The sequence below is a fragment of the Strongylocentrotus purpuratus genome, unplaced genomic scaffold (assembly GCF_000002235.5).
Source record: "Strongylocentrotus purpuratus isolate Spur 01 unplaced genomic scaffold, Spur_5.0 spur5_scaffold_7, whole genome shotgun sequence".
Taxonomy (NCBI): Eukaryota; Metazoa; Echinodermata; class Echinoidea; order Camarodonta; family Strongylocentrotidae; genus Strongylocentrotus; species Strongylocentrotus purpuratus.
The window spans coordinates 39,346,296-39,369,553 of record NW_022145613.1 but is presented as its reverse complement, the minus strand read 5'-3'; the positions used below and the strand labels follow the sequence as shown (position 1 = coordinate 39,369,553).

The window sequence follows — 23,258 nt, the reverse complement described above, 5'->3', positions numbered from 1 at the left end:
AAGGGTTATGATTAAAAAAAGACAAAAGACGAAAGAGAAGAAGAAAAAAAAAGTGAAAGAGAACACCTACTACCTCCGTCCCACGTAATACTTAAACACATAACAAGTAAAACAGTATACAAAACACACACCAACATCAAAAGAACAAACAAAAGAAAGAGAAAAGAAGAAGAGAGAGAGAGAGAGAGAGATTTTTTCTTTTCTTTTTAGTAATAAACTATATAGATGCCTGATTATTCATTTAACAGAATAATTCTGTTAAATGAATAATCAGGCATCTATATAGTTCATTACTAAAAAAAAGAAAAAATCTCTGAACAGCTTCGTCTACGACATCTTCGAGCGAATTGCCGGCGAATCTTCCCGCCTCGCTCAGTACATTAATAACTATTATCGATTTTTTTTCCTTCTTCTTCATTTACATTTAAAAGATATGAATCTCCTGAATTAGTTTTCATGTCATACACTAGATTGGTGTTATCTCCATTATTATATTTATTCTCTGAAGGCGAATTCCTTGCAATCAAGCATTGAACACCCACCGCATATAGGTTTGAAAGCTCATTAATAAAATGAGGACACTGGTACACTAGTGAAATCTTACAAAGATTCAGCATTTACGTGACGCCATCCACTGAGTGAGGAGGCTTGTCCGAGAGCGTATAGCACTAGTAACAACTGTATTTATCTTCTTTACATTTGAGTTCTCTTACTTTGTATTCGTGTCATTGATCCCAAGAAACAAGAAGTGAATTACCAAAGTGGGCTCTCTAATATCAGAAGTGTAAGTGGTATTTCAGCTTTGTGCTCAAGCTATTGAGATATATTGTCTGTTTGCATTGTTTCGTTCGATCAGAGAGTTCAGATGTATGAATTGTGATCTTGGAGCATACGATCCGGCTTGAATGGTGGATAACAAGTATCGTTAAATCAAGATAATCAGAGGTTGATAGCAAGCACTACGAAATCAATCAGAGCAAAAGTTGAATTGTCTTGATAGGAGATTGAAGGAGACACGGAAACTATCTGTGAAGAGCTCGTTTTACTCTGCCAATCTTTAGATGGACATGCACATCTTAAATATTCTAATTGGATTTTAGTATAACTTCTTCATGTCATCGATAATATTGATCGCCATTTCCCCTAGCATGACTCCTGCTGTTCTGCTGCCTCTGGGCTTACGCACGCATTGATCGCTTAGGCAAATATTTGGCATGTACAGCAAAACGACAAAAATGTAATTCATCATACTTGGATCGATATAGGAATGCGATTTCGGAAATTAAAAATATTCCAGTCGACCGCGAGATGAAGCGCGTTCTCCACACAAATCCGGAAGAAAATCAGTTAGTAAACAAGAATATAACTTAGCATTAGGATTCAGATTGGATTTGAATTACGATCTTCATCAGACATATCTGTGTATTTCATTTCTGGATGATCCCATTGTGCCGTCTCGTGTACATTAATAGTGATACTCTTTCCTACTAGTTGCTGATTAAATGAAAGGTTAAGTGCAGTTTGTCATGCAAATACATTTGATGGAATATTCACAACGGTGTAAATGATTCTAACTATCCTGATATGATCTTCATCTTCTACGACAGGGAAAGTACACCGATCTAAACCTGAACATCTAACAATTAAAATAATATATCTACCTCACGGACTCTCCTTATTGTTGTTACATTACAGGCTTGGAGTGAATCCACACATTGTGAATATTGGACATGTGATAAAGATGGCCTTGGATGATGCATGTTATTCGATGGAGAACTATCCTCCCGGAGTGGTTATTCTACCAACATTGTTCAATGAAGATCTACATGTATGTTATCCTTTAACTGACTCTATTCGGATAAGTCTTTCTATGGTGATTGGTGTGACAGCTAATGTAGGAGCTCTAATCTTGATATGGTTTAGCAGGAAACAAGAGCATGTTCCTACTAGTTATAACATACCCAACGTTCTAGTATTGGTACTCTGTGCTACAGACCTGACTAGACTCTTGTTTGGTGAAAGTGTTTGGATAGTAACTATTCTATATGGCTCTTGGATAGGAGGCTCTGGAAGTCTTCTCTATTCTGACTTTGTCAGTACGATGTGTCTTCGGCTCTCAGGGTTCGTTGTCATCTTCATGGGTGTTGAACGTTACCTCAGTCTTCTTAAACCTTTCTTCTATGATAATAGCGTAACTTTACAACGTATATTCATCGCCATCTTTGTCCTAATCATCTACTCCTTTGCTATGGCTTCTTTTCAAGTGACTGGTCAAGTCTACGCCATACCACATACATGCAACTTATCTACAACTTCCTATTGCTTTACATATAGAAACACTACAGTGCATTGGACCTCAGTGATTTATACAGCTTACGATATTCTTACAGTAGTTGAGAGTCTTGCTAACATTGTTATTCTGGTGTTTTGTAACGTGTTTGTGATACGCTGTATGAGACGGATGCGACAAAGGATTGATATGGTGTGCCCTAGGAATAGGGATGAATACATCAAACAAGTAGATATGATACGCGGAGTATCTGCGGAATTCTCCCGTCTTATGGTTGGCATCACACTTGTCTTTGTCATCACAGTCATTCCATACGAGGTAAGCATTTCATCCTAGATAAAATCCTGCTATTTTTATGTTTCACGATTTATCTATCCGTCTTTTTTTGTCCTGAATGTTCTTGAGCCTTGATTCTGGACCACTTTTTATCTTATTGATGGTTTTATCAGGTCCATAGGAACAACATAAAATCACATCGAACAAGTTTGTTTGGAAAAATTGTACAAAACATGAGAAATCAAGGAAAACCCTTCTAATGAGATCTTGATTAATTGGTAATGAGATTATAATCATAATTAAATGATAGCCCGACCAAGGCCTTATCATTAATAAATGTTGCAATATGAAAAATATCGAAAGAAAAGACAATTTAGTGTTATACATTATATACATAAATACTCAAAAAGGTGACGAATAGAAAAGGTCGAGAGAGAGAGAGAGAGAGAGAGAGAGATGGGGGTGAGAGATAAATATTCATCAAACTAAGCAAACGCAATAAAAGAAGGTCAGATATACAGACAAAGAGAGTAAGAGAGAGAGAGAGAGGTGGAAATAGAGAGAACTGGATAGAGAGATAAGAATACAAATACCCCGGTGTATGAACTTGGATGAATAGATAAATGGCGCCACATTACGATGCATTGTAGCATGCAAGAAAGCTTTGTGCAGTGAAGATGATTCAGAGCTTAATGTGATTGTAAACCAATCTCAATATATGTCACATGTAATAGTAGATCTAATGTCTCTTTGTTGACCCCCAAGCTATCATCGTATTGACCTTGTCACGTTAATTTCCGGCCATTTACTTTGTTTAAAGGGGTCATATTCTCCACTCTCTTTTCAGACCCTATTGTACCCTATATCATTATAACCATTGCTTGCAGGGATTCACGTCTTGCTCTAGATTGTCATCCTTGTTCTCTGACCCTGCCTTTTTTTTATTCAGCTTCCGAAAAAAGAAGAGCGTGCTTTGGAAGTTATTTTGTCTTTATTGAAATAATAATAATAACAATAATAATGGTGGCTTCTTATATAGCGCACATGCCCGTTACGTTGTGACGCTCCTGGCGCTGCCCGAAATGAATGCTAAATAATAGCCTTATGATCAATTATGTATTTTCTAATATACTTAGATACGTTAGGGCGTTAGAATGTAATGATCAATATGAACGCACAATACAGGTGAATGCATATTGATATCGAACTGGATAATTTAAAGAAGCATTGGCGAATAAAGAGAGAGAGAGAGAGAGAGAGAGAGAGAGGGAGAGAGAGACAGAGAGAGAGAGAGACAGACGAGGGATGTAATAAGGAGCAAAAGGCCAAGTCCTGTAGCCCACCCTCTGAAAAAGTACACCGATAAAAAACAATTTCAAACTGTGATCGTTGTATTTTTGTGTGGAATCCGGCATCGCATGTGCATGTGCAAACGGTGACCATTGAAACGTCGCTACATTTAAAATGAAGTTTGCTTATAGCAAATACACCAAAACATTGAAATCCCCAACAATAAAAGTGCGAATTACGAGTATGAATATATATACAAATATATATAAATTTAAGGAACTAAGCTAAAGGTAACGTCCTTCCTAATTCAAGCACCTTAATAACATTCATACACATACCCCACTGAGTCTGATCGTTTATTAGATTATTATCATATGATGCTACTATTCCCCTCAGCTAACATTGTTGAAAGTGTCCTTTCATTTTAAGGATACAACTATTTATAAATGTAAGTATTATGTTGCTTTGTTTTCATATATATTTTCCTTTAAAGAGAATTTAATAAGTTAATAATGTTCTCAAAGATTACGATGGCGTTTTCTTATATGAAGCTGCAATGTTTCAAACCCCTCCTTTCATTGGTATTATTTATGGTAATGAGGGCCCGTATGTACAAGAATGTGTCCCTTACCGCCATTTCTCCTGGCAAGGTAGGGGTGGAGGGAGGGGTAGGGGCACGTAATTCTTATCAAAAGAAAACTGAAGAAGATTGATATGATACCCTTTACTACATCTCCCTTATCTTAGTTCGCGTATACTTTCTGAGTAAATATAAATGTGATAATAATCTTGCTCCTATTGTTACAGGTTTCATTTCCCGCAGTGCTTCCCACATTGTCCCCAAATCCCATATACTCAGTACGGATGGTTGCTCTTCTTGTCTAATGTTTTTTTACGAAGTAGTTAGAGACCTCTCTCCCCAAAAATAAATATAAGGGTCGTTGATATTATCTTTAGTTTTTTAGCAACGTTAGTTGCACTGATTGTTCAAGGCTACCATTAAAAGAGAGCTGGCCAAACGACAAGTCGCAGACAGATTTGATATAGCTGAAATGATCCGAGTAATAAAGGATAAAACATCAATCCTTAATATGATATCATCAGCCTTTCTCTTCGTTGCACTAAATAAAAGACCTCCAGTTGAACATGTATTCATGCTATTATGACTTCAGTTCACTCAAGACCTCTTTCAATATGGCTGATAGCCCTGACATTTTAGTAACCGATAAAATTCTGTTTATTCTCATCCCAAGTTGTTCAGTATACGGTTGTAGTTGAAAAGAAATCCATTCTAATTGACCTCAATCCCACTCGTGAAAAACCGGAGCACACCTGACAGAAGCATTTAGCATTTTTCTATCCATTCATTGGTCTGCTTTTTGTATTTAAAAAAAAATAGCAATAACTCTAGAAAAGGAAAGATCTATGGAAAGCGAAGAAAAAATAGCAGCTGAGACGAAGCGAAAAATTACAAAAACCGTGTTCAGAAGGCGTTCTCTGTTTTTAGACACAACCATATGATTAATTTGAGCCATGAGACTGTACATGATTGGCCGTGTCTCATTTCATCTATGTTGACTATGTTACTATATGTATAGAGCTCCTGGATCATATATTTGATCAATAATTTGAACAGCTGTACGTCCTGAAATATGAAATGAAGCGTTCGTAAACACCTTTTTCCCGAAATTTTGATAATTATTTTGCAGTGGATTGCGCCTACAGTTTTCATTTATCGTTTTGGGGGAACATAGTACGCTTTGAAAGCGCTTAATCAGCTGAACATCAATGAAATACATTATGGCCGTTCTTATTCATCGAGGTTATGTCCATATAATGTACCATTTATAATCAAATAAAAACATTACAAACACTTTTAAAAGTACAATCTGTACATAGGATCTCCATTTAATCCTCGTAATATTTTCTAAAAACAAGTCATTAACTAAAATCAAATGATATTTTCATGGGTTTTTCTGTTCATTTCAAATATGTATAAATCTCTATTAATAGCCTCAAGGATGAAAACAAAGCATCTTACATGTATGGCCTATCGGTCCTCATAATTCCTGTATGGCCTAGATTACCAAATTGATTAGTTACCAATTTATCATCGCACAATAATGTTTTTGTAAAAGAACGGTAGCAAGCCACACAGGCGCGTACGCAGGGGGGTGGGGGGGGGGGGGGGGGTTTAACCCCCCTTGAAAAAAAGTGTCCTCTTACCCCCCCCCCCCCGCTTATTCAGCGGCTGGCTAAGTCGTTGCGAAGGGCCGATTTTACCCCCCCCCCCTTGAAAAAATCCTGCGTACGCCATTAAAGCCACATAACACATTGGAATCCATCGATGGTGGTTAAGTGTAATTGATTGCTAGATATATTTAGTCCTTCTAATGCTTCAAAGAATGTTGCATTGGTTTTGATTTTTTATGTCTGATATCGATCACTTTTGCTGTACTTTCTTTTGCTTCACATACCTTTAACCTTACAAACAAGCCAAAATGATCTCAATTTTATAGAAGGTTTCAGGAGAAGAGAAAAAGGAATACCACATCATGAGAGACGAACTCCGGAATACCTGACTGTCTTAACCTCAGAGAAGGAGTTGCGTTTTTTCACAGTTAATATTGCTTATGATTATGGAAGTCGCTTTACCCGCAATATAATAAGTAGATGGGGAGGGGAAAGAGAAAAAAAGATAATGAGGAGAGAGAGAGAGAGATAGAGTAGATTAATTATAAACAGAGAGGAAGATAGAGAGAGAAAGTGGCAAAAAGAGAAAAAGAGAGGAAAAAATATAAGTGTGTGTCTGCGTGTGTGAATGTGTGAAAGACAGACAGATACATAGGGACGGAGAGAGACAATTACCAACGGCGAACGATCGAGATGAGCGATGAAAGCCCTATTTTACTTCGTTCAATCGCACTCTAAAATGGTGACACAAATGTCGACAAGGCAATATTAGAGAAAAAACTAACGTTTCGATGTAGAAGCATTAAAAGTGTAAAGTTTTTAAATCGTCATCATGTACAAAGTGATGGAGAATCATTACCGCAATTAAGTAACCTACTAGGCGATTTGATATTAAAGGTACTCGTGATATTACGGGTATTAACGGAAACGGTATTCGATCGTGGTGATAAGCAGCATAAGAAAAGATCATCATAGTCATAGAACAGTGGCGTATCTACGGGGAGTGGACAGTGGGCCCTTGGATGGGTGCAAAACAAGCGAAAGATAGAAAGAGAAATGGGAGAAAAGGAAGGAAAATCATGATCCTTGAACGCTTGAAGCGCCCCCACACCAGTACGCAAGGTAAAATGCATCAGGCTTATATTCCTTTTCAGGGTTTACAATACGCTCGTAATTCTGCGCCCCAAATAGAATATAGTTTATAAAAAGGTCTCAAAGGGTTTAACATTCGAAAATCGTAATGTATACATAATATAAAATCAATGCTCTTTATCCCGACCTAAGCTCTATATTCCTTTTCCATGCCAAGTTTCAATACTTCAAAATACATTTTCTTTTTAAAGTCAGTGTCTACCCTCCCTAGCCGAATAACATTTTCCCATAACCTTTCTGGTGCCCTTCGGAAAGTGCTACACAAACCTCCACACAAAAAAGCTACTGTTGTATATTCATTGGTATAGAAATACCGATCAACAAGCGTCTATTTTTTGCATTTACGTTTTCCTTGGTTTCATTTAACCTTTGGATGTGTTGATCTATACGTATTGTATCATCCGGTCAATCTCACCTTTCACAGTCCAATGGTGAGTCGGAAATCGATAAATCTTACAACCTGAACTAGAAACGACATACATGTGGATGCGTTTCAGCATTTTTGTCAGGCAGGTAGAAAGCAGCTCGCTACACGGTGGGATAGATTACATTATAAAGACTTACACAAATAGAAAGAGGGGGTGTAAAAAGAAGACAGACATACGAAAAAGAAAAAAGTGGAGAGTGGAATGAGACAAAATAGATGAATAGCTGAAATGAGAGAAAGTGGAAGAGAGAGAGAGAGAGAGAAAGAGAGACAGAGACTGAGACATAAGAGAAAGAGAGAGAGAGAGAGAGAGAGAGAGAATGATGAGGAAGGGAGTGTGTCTTTTCTCCTCGTTCCGAACTCTTCCCAACACCATTCAATTCATTTATCTTACCCATTAATTAACTCATTGTCCATGCTAGGTCTTTATAATTTCAGTAACATTTATTGTAAATTTGAATACGTTCCCTTTCTTGCAGATAATCTATTAAACTGAAAATTTTGTTTGTTTTTCGCATGAAACAAAAGGAGTTAGAAATAGAAAAGAAAGAGAGAGAAATAGAGAGAAAAGGATAGAGAAGGAAAGAGAAGGGGAAAGTGAAAATGAAAAGAAGACGATAGGACCTGTCCCACCTTCAAATACGAATGAACCAATGTCTAATCAAAAGTTAGACTAGGGACCAACGCTCCGCCACTGTGCGATCAGATGAGCAGTATACTGTCTCCGGTTGCTAGGAGACCGATGCTCTCGGTAACAAAATAGCATGTCATTTAAAGGTACTATGTCCCATTTGCAGCCAACATCAAATTCTGTAGAACTTTGCAGGAATTATGAATATGTCAAGTATGTCCTATCGTGAAATTTAAACGTTAGCAGTGTCCTAGTATTCAAATTATGCAAGGAAACCCGATGACTTTCTAGACTGCACTGTCAGACACTAATGAGTGACTGACTGACTTATTTTTTCTTTGGTAATAACATACATAAAATGTGCTGTAAAGGGTACATGAGCATTTTGTGTACATCAATAACCCACTTCTTGTAATGGCCAACATTAAACTGATTGAATCTTTGCGCAGCACAAAACGTACGACCATTCGGTACAAGGGTCTGACAATCAGACTATTTACTAAAAGGACTGCAATCCCTAAAGTCGATCCGACAACTAACGGTCGTTATTTTTCCAACAAGAAGACATTTGTAAGCCCTTTCGTTTTGAGGGAAGTTCTAAATTAGTATTGGATCATGGAAAGAAGGAATACTTAGTCGAGTTTGTCCTGTTGAATCGGATAGTCCTCGATAAATCGAGTGTTTATTCAATCTGTATGACAAATAAAAGATGAAGAAATCCTTAGCATCGTTGTCTTGCGATTGCTAATCACCAATACACAAACCATTAAATATTGACTTTGTGAAACAGGTATATCCTTAGTTTGCAACTTTGCATCAAAATCCTCTTTTTGTATTTACCAATTGTAAATGTACTTCTTATCAATTCACTTTAAATGTCAAATGAATATTTGCAATAAAGATTGAATATCCATTCCAATCTCATCTTAAGTAATGCCTGTGTAATAATTTGTTCTAAAAAAACCTGTCCTTATATATTTCGACTACAATAAAGAAAATACAATCATGAGCTCTCCAGTCCAAATATTCTCACACTGTATCATCTATTGATGTAAAATTGATACAAACCAACATCTGTTTCATTTACCCACTTTCTAAATTGAAGTGTTTCTTACAATAAAAACTTCTCAAATCTTACTGTTAATGCCACCAAATAAATCTAGAAATTGATGCATTATTCATTAAAAGCACATCACCACACATATTTAAGACAATGATGGTAATAACCTAACTGACCGAAAATACTCTCGCCATACCTGGCCATACAAGTTGTGTACATTCCACGCTTGTTAGTTACATTATATTTTAAATCTAAATTTCCACATTATACATTTGCTTAATTGCATTTGAACCCATTGCTAATTTAGACGTACTCGAAACCGTAGAACACAAATTACCCCTCGCGGAGACATTTGTGACAAAACTGATACATCAAAAATGGTGGACAAACACGTTCGTTCTCTGACTTGATGATGTGGCTCTGAACTTACATTTGCCACCTACCGGTCCCAGATATTCTAAGGTGTCCTTAAAGAAACACATGTGATCTTTTTAAAGGAAATTAAGAAAACGTCTTAAAACATGAAAAATCATCTAAATTCTTGCTAGACAAATAACAAATGAAAAAGTGACATTTTCACCGAAACAAGTATTATCTTTCAAATGCCGATGGAATTAACCTTTTCATTTGTTTGGCCTGCAAATCGGGCATAGTACCGTTTATAACAGCAGTCAGGATAGATATCGCGATTAATGATACCGTCTCTAATATTCAATATAGACTTTCTGACATAGTTTCGGTTATGAATTATGTAACAGAGCAAAGTATCTCTCTAGGTGAACTATTAATTTCCATTTACAATACTGTTGCTGCACCATCTTGAATAGGAAGACGCAAGATAAACTACCCAAAATTTTCGAACGAGCTCTTTGCCCTAAAAAATCATTACAGTTAAATGTCATCAAAAAGGATAAACACACTTGAAAATGAGCAAAAGAGATTACTGAAAGGATATTTCATTAGACATAAATCTGAATGTGGGAGATGAAGGTTTATGTGGCCAGTTTGCACCGATCCCTGTACAGGTGGAAGAGTGATCGACTGTGTTTGCATACAGGAAGCCACTAGTGTCACCAGAAAAAAAAGCCTCTGAGATGGAAGCATTTTCAAAGTTTCAAAATATGCAAGAAAAAAAAAATTCTAAAAGTTAGCATCTGTCTCCGTGAGAACTAGAAGCAGTGGCATGGTGGACGCTTAATTCAAAACCTTGGTATATAGGTAAATTATAAGATGCATTCTGAAATACAAATAGAACAGAATTATTTTTTATTCAATTCCTTTCAAAATATGAAATTCAAGTTCAAATAGAATTCAGTTTAATTGAACGTTATTTCAAAGTTATTTCAACACATTTGAGTAATGATTGATAAATTTAAATGAAAACTTGTCGTATTATAAATTATTTTCTGCATTGGAATTAATTTGTGTAAATACTCATAACTGACTGACAGCTCACACTTCTCTTTTATGCATCAATGGTAAGATAGCTTGGTTTATCTAGCGCAGTGTTCATGCGCATTTATCAAATTAATTGAACTGGTATTTCACCATGAGATGACCTGAATATATAAATCAAACTTTCTATTAGTTTTTCTCATCCCTGGGTAATTTATTCGATACAAAAGCAAATCTTGCAAATTTCAAACCTTAATACGATGGTGTGGTGCACTCATTTAAATCAATTACCATTCGCTCAAGGATCATGTTATCAGGGGCGGCGATCCCAGAGGGACGGGGGGGGGGGGAACACGTTCCCCTCAATTTATTTTAAGGGGATCGCCCCCCTCCCCCGGAAAATTTAAAAAGTGCAAACATATGTATCGTAATTACTGACTAAAGACTGCAACGCACTTTTAGGCTCTGGTGGGCCCAAGAGTGCAGCGTTTAGATTAATAAAAATACAATATTTTCTCACTAGGTCGCTCCGCTCCCTCGCATAATATCCTTCAAAATGTACAAGTAAAGCTTACTAAATATTTACAACCATTCGGACTGTACACTTATTAACGACAAAGTAAAAGTGAAGTGGGAAAAAAATTATTGCTTTTTCTACTATAGTTTTGCTAAGGAATGTAATCTTTTAATACACCAAAACTTCATAACCTGTGAAGGGATAGTCACTTGAGTCACCTTCGCCCCTCTCGTTCACTTTATGCTCCCTTGTCCCTCGCATTTCGTCCCCCGGTCATGAAAAGAAATCGCCACCCCTGCATGTAATACATGTCTGATATGATAAGTTAAAGTATCACGTAAATCAATATTTTTGTTAATGGTTAACATGGTAAGTAAATTTGATTTAATCTGCAGATGCAATATTTGGTGTTGATATCTGTTGGACGTAATAATTAAAAGTTAGCTTACTTGTTGTATTGGTTAGTAAATGATTCAATGGTTTATTAACATCAAGTATTCGACATGATGAGATGACCTTGCATCTCTACAGTTAGTACATATGTATTGAAATGGTATATACAGAGGAGCATAAACAAAATTCATATTTCATATTAATACATGGAAAGAGGCATGGACTTCATACGCAAGGAACTTGAAGGGGGTACGCCTTGGTGTATCTATATGCATAACATATTTTCCCTCTGCGGAAGAATATGGTTAGGGTAAATTCAGGCGAACATAGAATAGAGAAAATGTCAGGAGTATGTGGCTTCATTCATGTAAAATATCCTGGATTATATAATTTTGTATTTAAAAATAACATCAATACTTTCATGTTTGAGTCTCTATACACCATTTCAACATTTACATTGATACGTTAAGTGTTGTCACGTTTGTAGTTTCTTCACTGAAAGTAAGGTAAAGTAAAGAAAAAAAAATACACATAATGGACTTTTGTTGCGGTACACTTTTTCAAATTTGAATTGTATTGATATACGATAAATTTCACTCTTTTGTTGATATACAATCCTTAAGAAATTAGTATCATCCAGCAAAACAAACCGAAAGGTAACCTTATAAAAGTAGACAAAAATATTTTATACATAATATAGTTAGGTCATATGAGATATACCACGGCATCGAATAATATTTCTAACCAATTGCCGACAAGAAATGTTATTTCTTCTTCGTGCTGTCATTTATACTGTCCTTGTATGCTAATGTAATGAGTGGAGTTCTACACGCCTATCCTTAACACGCAATTCCAATTATATCAATTTATCTATTGATCATATATATATATGCACCAGCCTTCCTTGAAATCCTGAAGTAGGTCGCATTTTGTAATCATCTGTGGGATGTTATTGGTTTCAGAAATAACCTTTACCATAATCGCTTCAGAGCTACGTTTTGTGTCAACTTCGAGACCCGTAGATTTCGTAGAAAAGGAGTTTTCTAGAACAAGATGACTTCAGACAAAAACTCATTTAATTTCTAATTTCCTGAGAGAAAACGAAGCTCGAGAGACCATTTGCAATCGTTGAACCTCAGATGAGAGATATGCTAATTTTCTGCTGAGGCTCCAATTATAAATTGTACGCTGATCCCACTTCTATTGAATATACATGTAGGTCGGTGTGACTGTTAATGGTATAAGCTTTCTTAGCTATCAGGTAAAATAGCCACCACAATGCAATACAAAGTTGCTCTGATATTGAAACATACCTGTCAATTTTCAAGTTTATTATACGCTGGCTGTATTTCCATTGATGATGAATGTGTGTGTGTGTGTGTGTGTGTGCGTGTGCGTGTGCGTGTGCGTGTGCGTGTGTGTGTGTGATGCGTGTGCGTGTGTGTGTGCGTATGTGTCTTTGTTACTTGAGAGATAACAAGCGGAATGGCAACGTTTAACATAGATTTATAAAATATCAAACCAAATTATTTTATTTCGTAACCATAATAACAAAAAACATTTTGTTGAGGCTATATTCTTATTCAGAATGCGTTTAAACATAAATCAGGTGGAATTCAGGAGCACAATTACGTTCGAATTCCTCTCTTTAATTAACGTTATAACGTTTTAAACTATAGAGAAATGATGATGGTGCACTCGATATTCCCTACTAACAAGTTTGAATTGTGATTTCACTTCTCCAGGATCGGAACACGATGTTAATGGGGAGAGTGTAATGTACTAGCAATTTCGCAAAACATTTTCCTTGAAGAAAAGAGAAATTTAAAATTAAAAGAAACTGTCAACGAGGCTAAAAACAGTTTGTCAGTTTTTTTAAAAACTTGATGACAAGGGCTGAAAGTAATAGTGTTTCACTTACCGCTGACAGAAATTATAAATGGGATATCACACCCCCCCCCCCCATATCTACACCGCAATCCAATGAATCACCTGCTTCTAGGGTGCCTCAATATTCTAATCAAGAAGCTCGACTGTGATCTGTCTCTTCCTCGATACTTCTTTATCCTAACAATGAGATTGCCTACAGAAACAGAGTCTGTTGTCTAAATGTGGAAGACCCGGTTATCACAGGATTGTAAAGCAGACATTTATAATCAGTATTACAAATGTACCAATTTTGAAAAGGTTTCAGGGCTACCTAGCAGCTGAAAATGAAGTCGGTGAATTATACCAATGGGAATCCATCCTACATAGCACGGGCATGTTACACAGACAATGAATTGCTATTACCCTAGTCAGACGCTGACCCTCCAAATAAAAACTAAATCGACCTACTTGTGCAAACAATTTGTGAAAGGTTGGAATCCAACTTATGGTTGCACTGAATGGATGAATGAACATAAAATTTGCTTTAAAATGTTTAGTTTGCAATGTTTAGAGTGCAAACATCGAATGCTTTGCAAAATCTTTTCTTTAGCGATGGCATTCGTAATGCTAGACAAAATAAATCATAATGGCACCTCTGTCACGATGTGATGACGTCCCTATTCCCTGTGAGCTATTTCGAACCCCGAAGATAATATTTAATTCAATATTTATGCTCAAAATGACAGTTTTAGATTGATAGGCTAAATAAATCTTCTAATTTATTAAAGTAAGGTACATAACGGGTTGCAATTTCTCCACCAAAGACCCGTCTACCCTATGATTACGTACTATTATTTTGGCTCTAATTTGCTAATCAAAACACCTCTGAAGGGACATTATGCATGGGAAAGATTCAAAGATTGTTTTTTTCGAATGACAAAATTTGCTTACTTGATGGATTTTGTTATGGAAAAAACTCCCAATTTCCGATTAATGGTTTTGAAGCCTCCGACTTGCAAGACATTAATCTCTTTGTGTGTTACATTACTTGTCTTGTATGTAATTTCGTCCCATGTGTAAATGCCGTATAATAAGTCTGTCTCCGTTTTAACATTATAAAGACCGCCTTACATTATGTTTCTCATGGTGTTAGTCCGGCGTGATGTCACGTTGAATAGGTCAAATCATGAGGACAAGACGAAACAACGCCTCCCCTAAACCAATCCACTGTACAGACCAAGCTGTCATTATTATATCTCTCTGCTTGGAGAAATTGGAGTACTAACTGTAAAATTGACGTTTGTGTTGCAGGGATATATGATTGATTGAATTTCAGCTTAGCATATGATTCAGTTTACTGCAATTGTTTTTTTTTATCAATTGTAATGTTCTGTGAACAAGATTTTGGGTGTCTTTTGTGTTTGGGGTATTTATGTCAATCTCGCTTTTGCCGTCTCTACAATTGTCCTCGTGAGCTCCTTCAAATCCTCCTTTATTTTTCAGAAACCACATAGGCCTTACGTCAGCTTAGTTGTGTATGTATTGACACAAGGTCTTCAGGCGTATCCGGACACCTAACCCATGGACATCCAACCCCCCGGATAACCACCCGGGATAACTACCCCGGACAACTATTGTTGTGGGGATAGGGTAAACGGTTAAAACCCTATGGACGCCAACATAACAAAAACTCAAAACTACATTACGTTCATCGGTTTTCCCGTGTGAACTGTCACCTGACTTAACTAAGCACATGTGCTGTTTGAGTGTGAGCCCCACTTCAAGGATAGATGTAGGTGGGTAGGGCATGATCAGGTTCCAAGATGCCCTTACAACGATAACTTTATCACCTTCTGTAAGGGGAAAAATACTCTCCCCCTGTAACCTCGCCAAGCCCCCCCCCCCCAAAAAAAAAAAAAAAAAAAAAGCTACCTTCATATTGCGCACGTATCAATTTCAAGGAATGTCTAAGGCAACTACAAAGTAATAGTATTACCCTAGTATTAGCCCAGCTGCCCTAAACTTCTAAAGCGCTAAAAGTATTCGATGAATAAATTCCTACCAAAATCCATTTACTACACTTGGACGGAGAGTGACGAATGTAGCCAAAGGACATTATTGCCGCGGCGGGACTCGAACCGCATACCATGTGATCCACAGTCCGGTGACGTATCTACTAGACCACGACATCTCTACAAATGGCAACACTTATGATAGCTAATCAAATCATGGTATATAATTTTTATCAATAGTTTGTATCAATAATGCACTGAAAGAACTGTCAGTAAAAAAACAAACTTGAAGGCATTACTGTACAAGACCATATGAACACATCCTGATTTATAGAAATCTCATATCAATATTGGGATTTTCAATGGATTAAATCTATGGGACAGGTGCGGTAGTTATTAATCATTAATCTTTGCTTGCTGCTCTTGATAGATCCTTACTGACTTTTTGTATTAATCAGAAGTCAGCAGTGAAATGAATAAGTAAACAGGGTCATCGTTTAAACATCGACTAGCATACCACTGGTCATACATTATATATTGAGTGTCCATCATTATTCAGATCCTCTTTCAAGAACCATCTTCTGAAGGCAGATGGTTCTAAATAAATTATCTAAAGTCCGTGTATATTGCGGCCTTTCGTGACTGCGACAGCTTGCTTTTACGACACCTTATTATATTGTATGGTTTTTTTTAGATGTAGGTCCGTGATAAGATAACGATTAATTGAAGAAACGATAACAAAAAGTGTTATTCGTAGCATTGTCAGTCTGACTATCGTTATAATGATCTTTTCTGTCTCTATTAAGTTGCTACGGTTTTCCTCTATTTTCATTCTTCTTGTCTTCTATCGAATTTTGTCATGACATCTTCTTATCCTACTTCCTTTTTCTTTCTCCCTTTTCATTTACGTTTTCTATTCGGCCTTTCAAATTTGATCATGCTTATAACAACCAAAATTCGTTGTTGGTGGACAGAAATACTAATTTGAATCGTAAATTTGAACAAAGTTCTATTCGAGTTCATATCTAATAATAGATATTGGTTGTTGGTTTTAATTGACCAGTCTATTTGGAAAATGATTCCCTGGTATAGTTACATTCAACCTAAGACTACATAAAGATTTAGTCACCTTCTTAAAAATAAATCTTTCAAATATAAGAAAGATAATGAAAAATATAATAAGATATCAATTATTGAGTACATGTATTATTATATACAAAAAGACATAAACTAATGCAATGTTATTATTTCCGATCGTTTATTAGTGGTGATTTGGTGACCACTTTGTCACTCAATCCTTTAGAAACACTGATTTTGTATGGATTTATAAGTATCCTCATGATCAAAGAAAAGGGGGTGGCCAAACTAAAAGACCTTTTCCACATTAATGTGAAAGGGGGTTGAATTGGACAAATCGAGATAAATTTAGGTAAACAGATGGAAATTGGAGGTGAAATGGACGAGTACAAGTTTATCGAAGAAAACGCAAAACGGAGTAAGATGCTACTAAATGCAACATTCCTTTATGAATAAAGTACTTGTGGATTGCCGGGAGGCAAGCTTTCTCTTACTAAGTTTACTCCGGTTTTCAAGTCAATAAATTTATCTTCGAATAAGCTGTATACCGCCGTTGAGAAGACGAACGAGAGCAAAAACAACAAGAATTGAAGTGCGAAATCAGCATAATGGACTCTTGATGATCTGATTGCGGCGCCTCCATAATTAGTGACCTGAGTTCATTTTCAACTTAATGCCAATTACTGTTTCATGATTCTAAACTTGGATTAGTATTGATCGATTGGGAAATAAGGCACTCTATAGATCGTTAAATTGGGAGGAGGTTACAAATCCGGTAGATATCTTAATCTTTTCCACGAAAAAAAGTAATATAGATATAAAGTGTTTCTCTATTGGAAATGCGCAAATTGCGTTAAATTGGGAGGAGATCATAAATCTGTTCTAAGAAAAAACTTCTATAGATAGAAAGCCTTTCTCTATCGAAAATGCGCATCTGTCATGTATGTATATAGAATGGAATACATCGTTACAAAACAATTTGGGATAATGCGCATTTTCATCACGTGAAAATTCTGATACCCGAGCAATTAATGTAAAAATAATCTTTGTTAAAATGCTATTGCATATAAAGCAGTAAACTGCAGTGAAAGAAACGAAGGTGATTAAAACTGAGGATTACGCCTACGCTAAAAGTCTAGAAATTAATCTTCGTCAGAGGGTCATATAGATTTCGTATGAACCGTCCGAATTAGACTAAAGAGAGTGGGAAGACAGGACAAAAGGATGTTAAGCATGAAATAAATTGAGGAAGAGATGAGAACGGAAATGACAGGAGACACTGAGAAAGGGAATCAAATACTAATTTCCTTCATATTCTTTCTTTTAGCTTGATAGACTTAGGAAACAAGAAAAGGATTAGTAAGTATGTCCGTTTGGGATTTAAGCTGACTGTTTACACAATGCCATAAACGCTCTTGACAGGTAGAGAAACTACTTGAAAATGTTCATCCGTGTTGCTAGGCGACGTGCACACTTATAGGACAGGGAATAGACGTAAAAACAGAGCATGATGACTATGAAAAACAAACATTCGTCGTCTGCTGATAACCTAATACACTTGCCATGACTTTTGTAGATATCAGTAAGGACTGGGGGGATTGAAATGGAGCTCATGCTACATTACGATAAGAGAACATCTCAGTAAGGATATGTCCTACAACGGTTCACACAAAACGGTACGTTTACATACTGACCTACGTCAGTTCTTTTTTTGACCTAGACTCAAATATTAATGTTACGCTTCTTGAATAGCACTTTTTGTTTTGTTAGTAGGAGCATATAGAAATGACCAACTTATATATGAAGAGGGCGCTTGAATAAGTCAATGATTCATAAAAGGTGCCAAGGGAACGCTGCTTAGAGATCCAAGAAGATATAATAATTATGGATTCTACGACTACTCCGGTGGACTCTAATGTAGGAACTCTTTTTCACATCCTTCTATGGCCCCGTCATTATTCTAGGATATATTTCATAGATGACAGAGTTTATAATTAATTTATAATGTGAAAAGATGTTACCATATTTTTAAAGAATGTTTTAAGTTTCAGAAAATGTTACAAGCAAAAATATTGCGAAAATCTAGATTGCTCTTATTAGTTCATATAATAGCCTCAAGTGGACTCGGATCGACAGTAAGGTGTTTTGACTTCGTTCCATACCCTATACATCATCTTACTTTTGTGTCCTGTTAAATACTTATCTCTCCGAACAGGAAAGTAGTAACATGACTCATAATCAATCCTCAGACAAGTACTATCTTTGAAATATTCTCGGACAAGTAGTGTATATCTTATATTTGCTAACAAGTACTTGACATTTTTACAAATATTCTCTACAAGTACTTAATTTGTGTCTGAGCAATCTTGATGTTACATGAAAAACTTGATAGAATGATCGTCAGAAGTAGAACACCGGGCAATATCATTTCGACATAAGATGGCATCAATTTAAAAATACGAAATCGAAATTCAGTCACTGAGCCTTAATAAATAGATTCTCTTTCTGAGTGACACTACCTCCATGTTTCAGAAGGATTAGAGCAGGACTTCTCAAAGTCTGGTACAACCCAGGACGCTCTACTTCTTCTTTTTAAAGCTTCCTGCAATAAGATATAGACCTAAAACAAGCCTCATTTAATTCAGTATGACTAGTGTCATTAATGTAAATATTAGGAATACATTGTCTCAGTCTGAAACACAATTGAATAGTGTTTGCTTAGAGTTCGGCTCACCAGCAATGAATAGTACATTTCATATTCATTTTATGTACACGAATGACCGTAAGAATTTCGCGTGAATGGCATCCCATATTTCGGACCTTTTAGCATCATGGAAATTACATGTTGACCGTCAAGGAAGAGTTTGAGAGCCCTGGATAGGATTAGAGTTTTAAAATCGAGCGTTGGCAGAAAGAAACATGAAATCGATGTGTACATATTGATTAAGAAAATTACACTAGCTGCTCGTTTCTTTTTTTCGTGATTGAACGATAAGGAGGTTATAACTTTGTAACCCCTCACACACCGCCTAACCGATTCCATTCCTATACCCCCAAACCGAAGGGCAATTGATGTAATATGAAATGTTTAATTTGGTCTTTGTCGGTCTGGTATCAGTCTCGGTGATGTGACTGAGATTTTAACTGTAAGATTTACAGTATAAACCAGTTTCGTTAGTCGTAAGTACCATAGGTACAAATAGTTGTTTATTTTCATTCGACTGACATTATATTAATAAGCCTAATATGCTTCATGAAAGTAGCCGAAGAGAATATAAAGATGAATATTCTAACTAACGATAAATAGCGAACATCGCTTGCTATCACCATCGTATGGTGTGCTTACCATGGTGTGAAAAGGGTAATTGTGAACGGAGTTACTGTAACGTGGATTAGGCAAATCATTGTAATCACTGACATTCTGGTCACCTATATACAATATAATTGAAAAAAACCTCCATAAGCTAATCAAACGATGTGAGAAATATATAGAGAGAGAGAGAGAAAGATAAACAATATAATTATAGACAATACAATATAATTGAAAAAAACCTCCATAAGCTAATCAAACGATGTGAGATATATATATATATATATATATAGAGAGAGAGAGAGAGAGAGAGAGAGAAAGGTGCAGACAGACATTGCAGAAGTATACATATAAACATACCCGTATAGAAGCAGAGGAGGGGGGGGGGGGGGTAGTTTAGAAATCTATTCTAATTATGGAAGTCAATTTGGAGATACAGAAGCTCATGGTTGGTGGTGATTCTCAGCATAATAATTAACGATTTTATTCTGCACATCACAGTGGGCACGAGGAGGTGTGGATTAAGAAGGAAAATATATGTACAGAGAGAAGTTAGAAGTAGAATTACAAATGCGTTATTACATCTCATTCCGATTTATTTTAAGTATACAGGTATAGTTTAACTGTAATTCGATAACATTGCCCCAATATCTAAGCAAGTATTTTTCATTTAAGCTAATACCCCCCTTCACATACACGGATTTTTTTTTACGAGTCCTTACGGATCGCACAAATTCACGGATCTTTCACGGATCCTTACGATTTGGCCACTTTTACGACCGGTTTAAAAGTTATTACGAGCTTTTTGTGGGTTATTACGGATTTTTACGAATTATTACGATGTTTTTTACGGCAACAGTCCACGATTTGTTATGAGTTGTTACGGATAACTAAGAGTAACTAACGTGTTAGTTACGATCTGTTTACGTGTCCTTACGATTTTTAGCCAAAAAAATAACAACTGAAAATGAAGCGTTCGAATTTGCAGCTTTTATACCTTTCCCCAGTTCGTAAACAGTTCGTAAGCATATGTAAAGTATACGTATCTATTCGTAAAGTACTCTTAACTACATCTAAAAATGCTCGTAATAACCCGTATCAATCCATAACGCCATCGTAAAATGACCCGAATAAAATCGTAAACAACACGTAAGCACACGTAACCATCCGTAAACAACACGTAAGCACACGTAACCATCCGTAAACTGCTCGCAATAATTCGTAAATAATCCGTAAACAAATTGTAAACTAACCGTAACGAATCGTTACAAAAATCTGTTACGAGTCATTTACGGATTCTTGCGAGCAGTTTACGGATGGTCACGTGTTGTTGCGAGCGGTTTACGGATGATTACGGATTGTTACGAGCCATTTACGAGCTATTTACGGACAAATCAATCCGTGGACAATCGTAAGAAGATTTTTGACATGTCAAAAAAATTGCCTCTCCTTTCGCGGATGCTTAAGAGTGTCTACGAGTTGTTGTGAGTTGTAACGAGTTATTTACGGATATAAGCGAGTTATTTACGGATGCTTGCGATTGACTAATAATTGGCGATCCGTAAGGACTCGTAAGAAAAATCCGTGTATGTGAAGGGGGTATAAGAAATATATGAGTATTGTAATTGCTTTGTGATTGTGCTCGAGTTATTTACGGATGCTTGCGATTGACTACTAATTGGCGATCCGTAAGGACTCGTAAGCAAAATCCGTGTATGTGAAGGGGGTATAAGAAATTTTTGAGTATTGTAATTGCTTTGTGATTGTGCTCGCATGTAACAATGTTACATGACAACAGGACACTTCAGTTCGGTTGGTAAATATATTTACGTACATATAAACATCGATTTTGGTTGTCTCTTTATTTTCAGATCTGTGTCCTGTGCAATCACTTCGAAGTAGGGTTCTCGCCGACCTTTGACTACATATCAGCTGTTTTATACATGAGCACTACGACCATCAACCCACTCATGTATGGTCTCTTCAGAAGAAAATATCGGAGAAAAGTCTGGCGCAAGGTCGTGAAGTTATTATCTGCTTGTCGGCAAGGAAACCGAGTGCACCCTCATGTGGACATAGAAGGAAAGGAAGAGATTCCAGCCGTACAGGGAGATGGAACTGGTAGATCATCAGATACTTAAAGATAACTCCATCTTGTAGGAAAGGATGAGATTCCAGCCGTAGGGAGAGATGGTACTGGTAGATCATCAGAATACTGGACAATAACCAGCGGTAGCGGGAGATGGGACTGGTAGATCATCAGATACTGGACAATAACCAGCGGTAGCGGGAGATGGGACTTGTAGATCATCAGATACTGGACAATAACCAGCGGTAGCGGGAGATGGGACTGGTAGATCATCAGATACTGGACAATAACCAGCGGTAGCGGGAGATGGGACTGGTAGATCATCAGATACTGGACAATAACCAGCGGTAGCGGGAGATGGGACTGGTAGATCATCAGATTCTTGGCAATGACTCCATCTTGCTCATGATAGTGATTGAATACTGTTATGTCTCCCGTCATGCGATTCAACCAAATACAAAGAATTCATGTTATAAATCTACAACTCCTCGCGTTTCTCATGTCCTTTCAGAGCCGATTAACGTGGACGTAAAAGAGAGGAATTTGTAAAGTCATGAAGTAATTCGGTAAATGTATGAAACATATTTTACTTCAGGTGGTTAATTCCCTATAAAGTCATCGTATATGTTACTTTTAGTTTGTCTAACCACTTGATCCGAACCACTGGTGTATGTAGGGGGGGGGGGGGGGCTAATGGGCCACTTTGTACATCGGCTAGTTTGAACTATATACAGATAATTATGTTTAGATGATTAGAATACGTTATTCAAGGTGGGTATACATACTCAGAAATCATGGACATTTTCTCCAATGTTCATCGATCGGTCACAATGGGATGTCGTAAAACATCTCTCAAGTCAAACTTAAATATGAAACTAAGGGGATATTGGACTCAGATAACAGAATGGCGTTTTATCGCTCTAACCTAGCTAGAAATGTATTGAACTGTTCCTTATGAAACTACAAATGATGAAAATTAATTAAGGTAAATCAAAGTGTAAATTTGCGATAGTGACAAGGAGATAAATAAAAGGTAACCCTCGTTCCACTAAATAATATATAATAATATAAATACGCTCCCGATCCGTACTTTTCATCGCTATAGGAAACCTTTCCTCATTTACAAATTACTACATTATTAAAGTGGCATACGTTGCAAGGAACGAGGTATTTCATTCCTTGTACGATAACGATTAATTTTTCAGACATATGACTCTTTCATATCCAAAAATAAACTGCGTGTGACTTTCATAAAAAGGTTGGCTACCTCAGCATCC

General features: G+C 36.6%; 1 protein-coding gene across 1 annotated transcript; it reads left to right on the top strand.

The window, feature by feature from the left end:
• Nucleotides 1–334: 334 nt before the first annotated feature.
• LOC105441389 (trace amine-associated receptor 13c-like) lies at nucleotides 335–22,644 on the top strand. The gene is made up of 2 exons (XM_011672461.2): nucleotides 335–2,608; nucleotides 21,764–22,644. The coding sequence occupies exons 1-2, from the start codon at nucleotides 1,742–1,744 to the stop codon at nucleotides 22,031–22,033; spliced, it is 1,137 nt and encodes a 378-aa protein (XP_011670763.1). The 5' UTR covers nucleotides 335–1,741; the 3' UTR covers nucleotides 22,034–22,644.
• The last annotated feature ends 614 nt before the right edge of the window (nucleotides 22,645–23,258 follow it).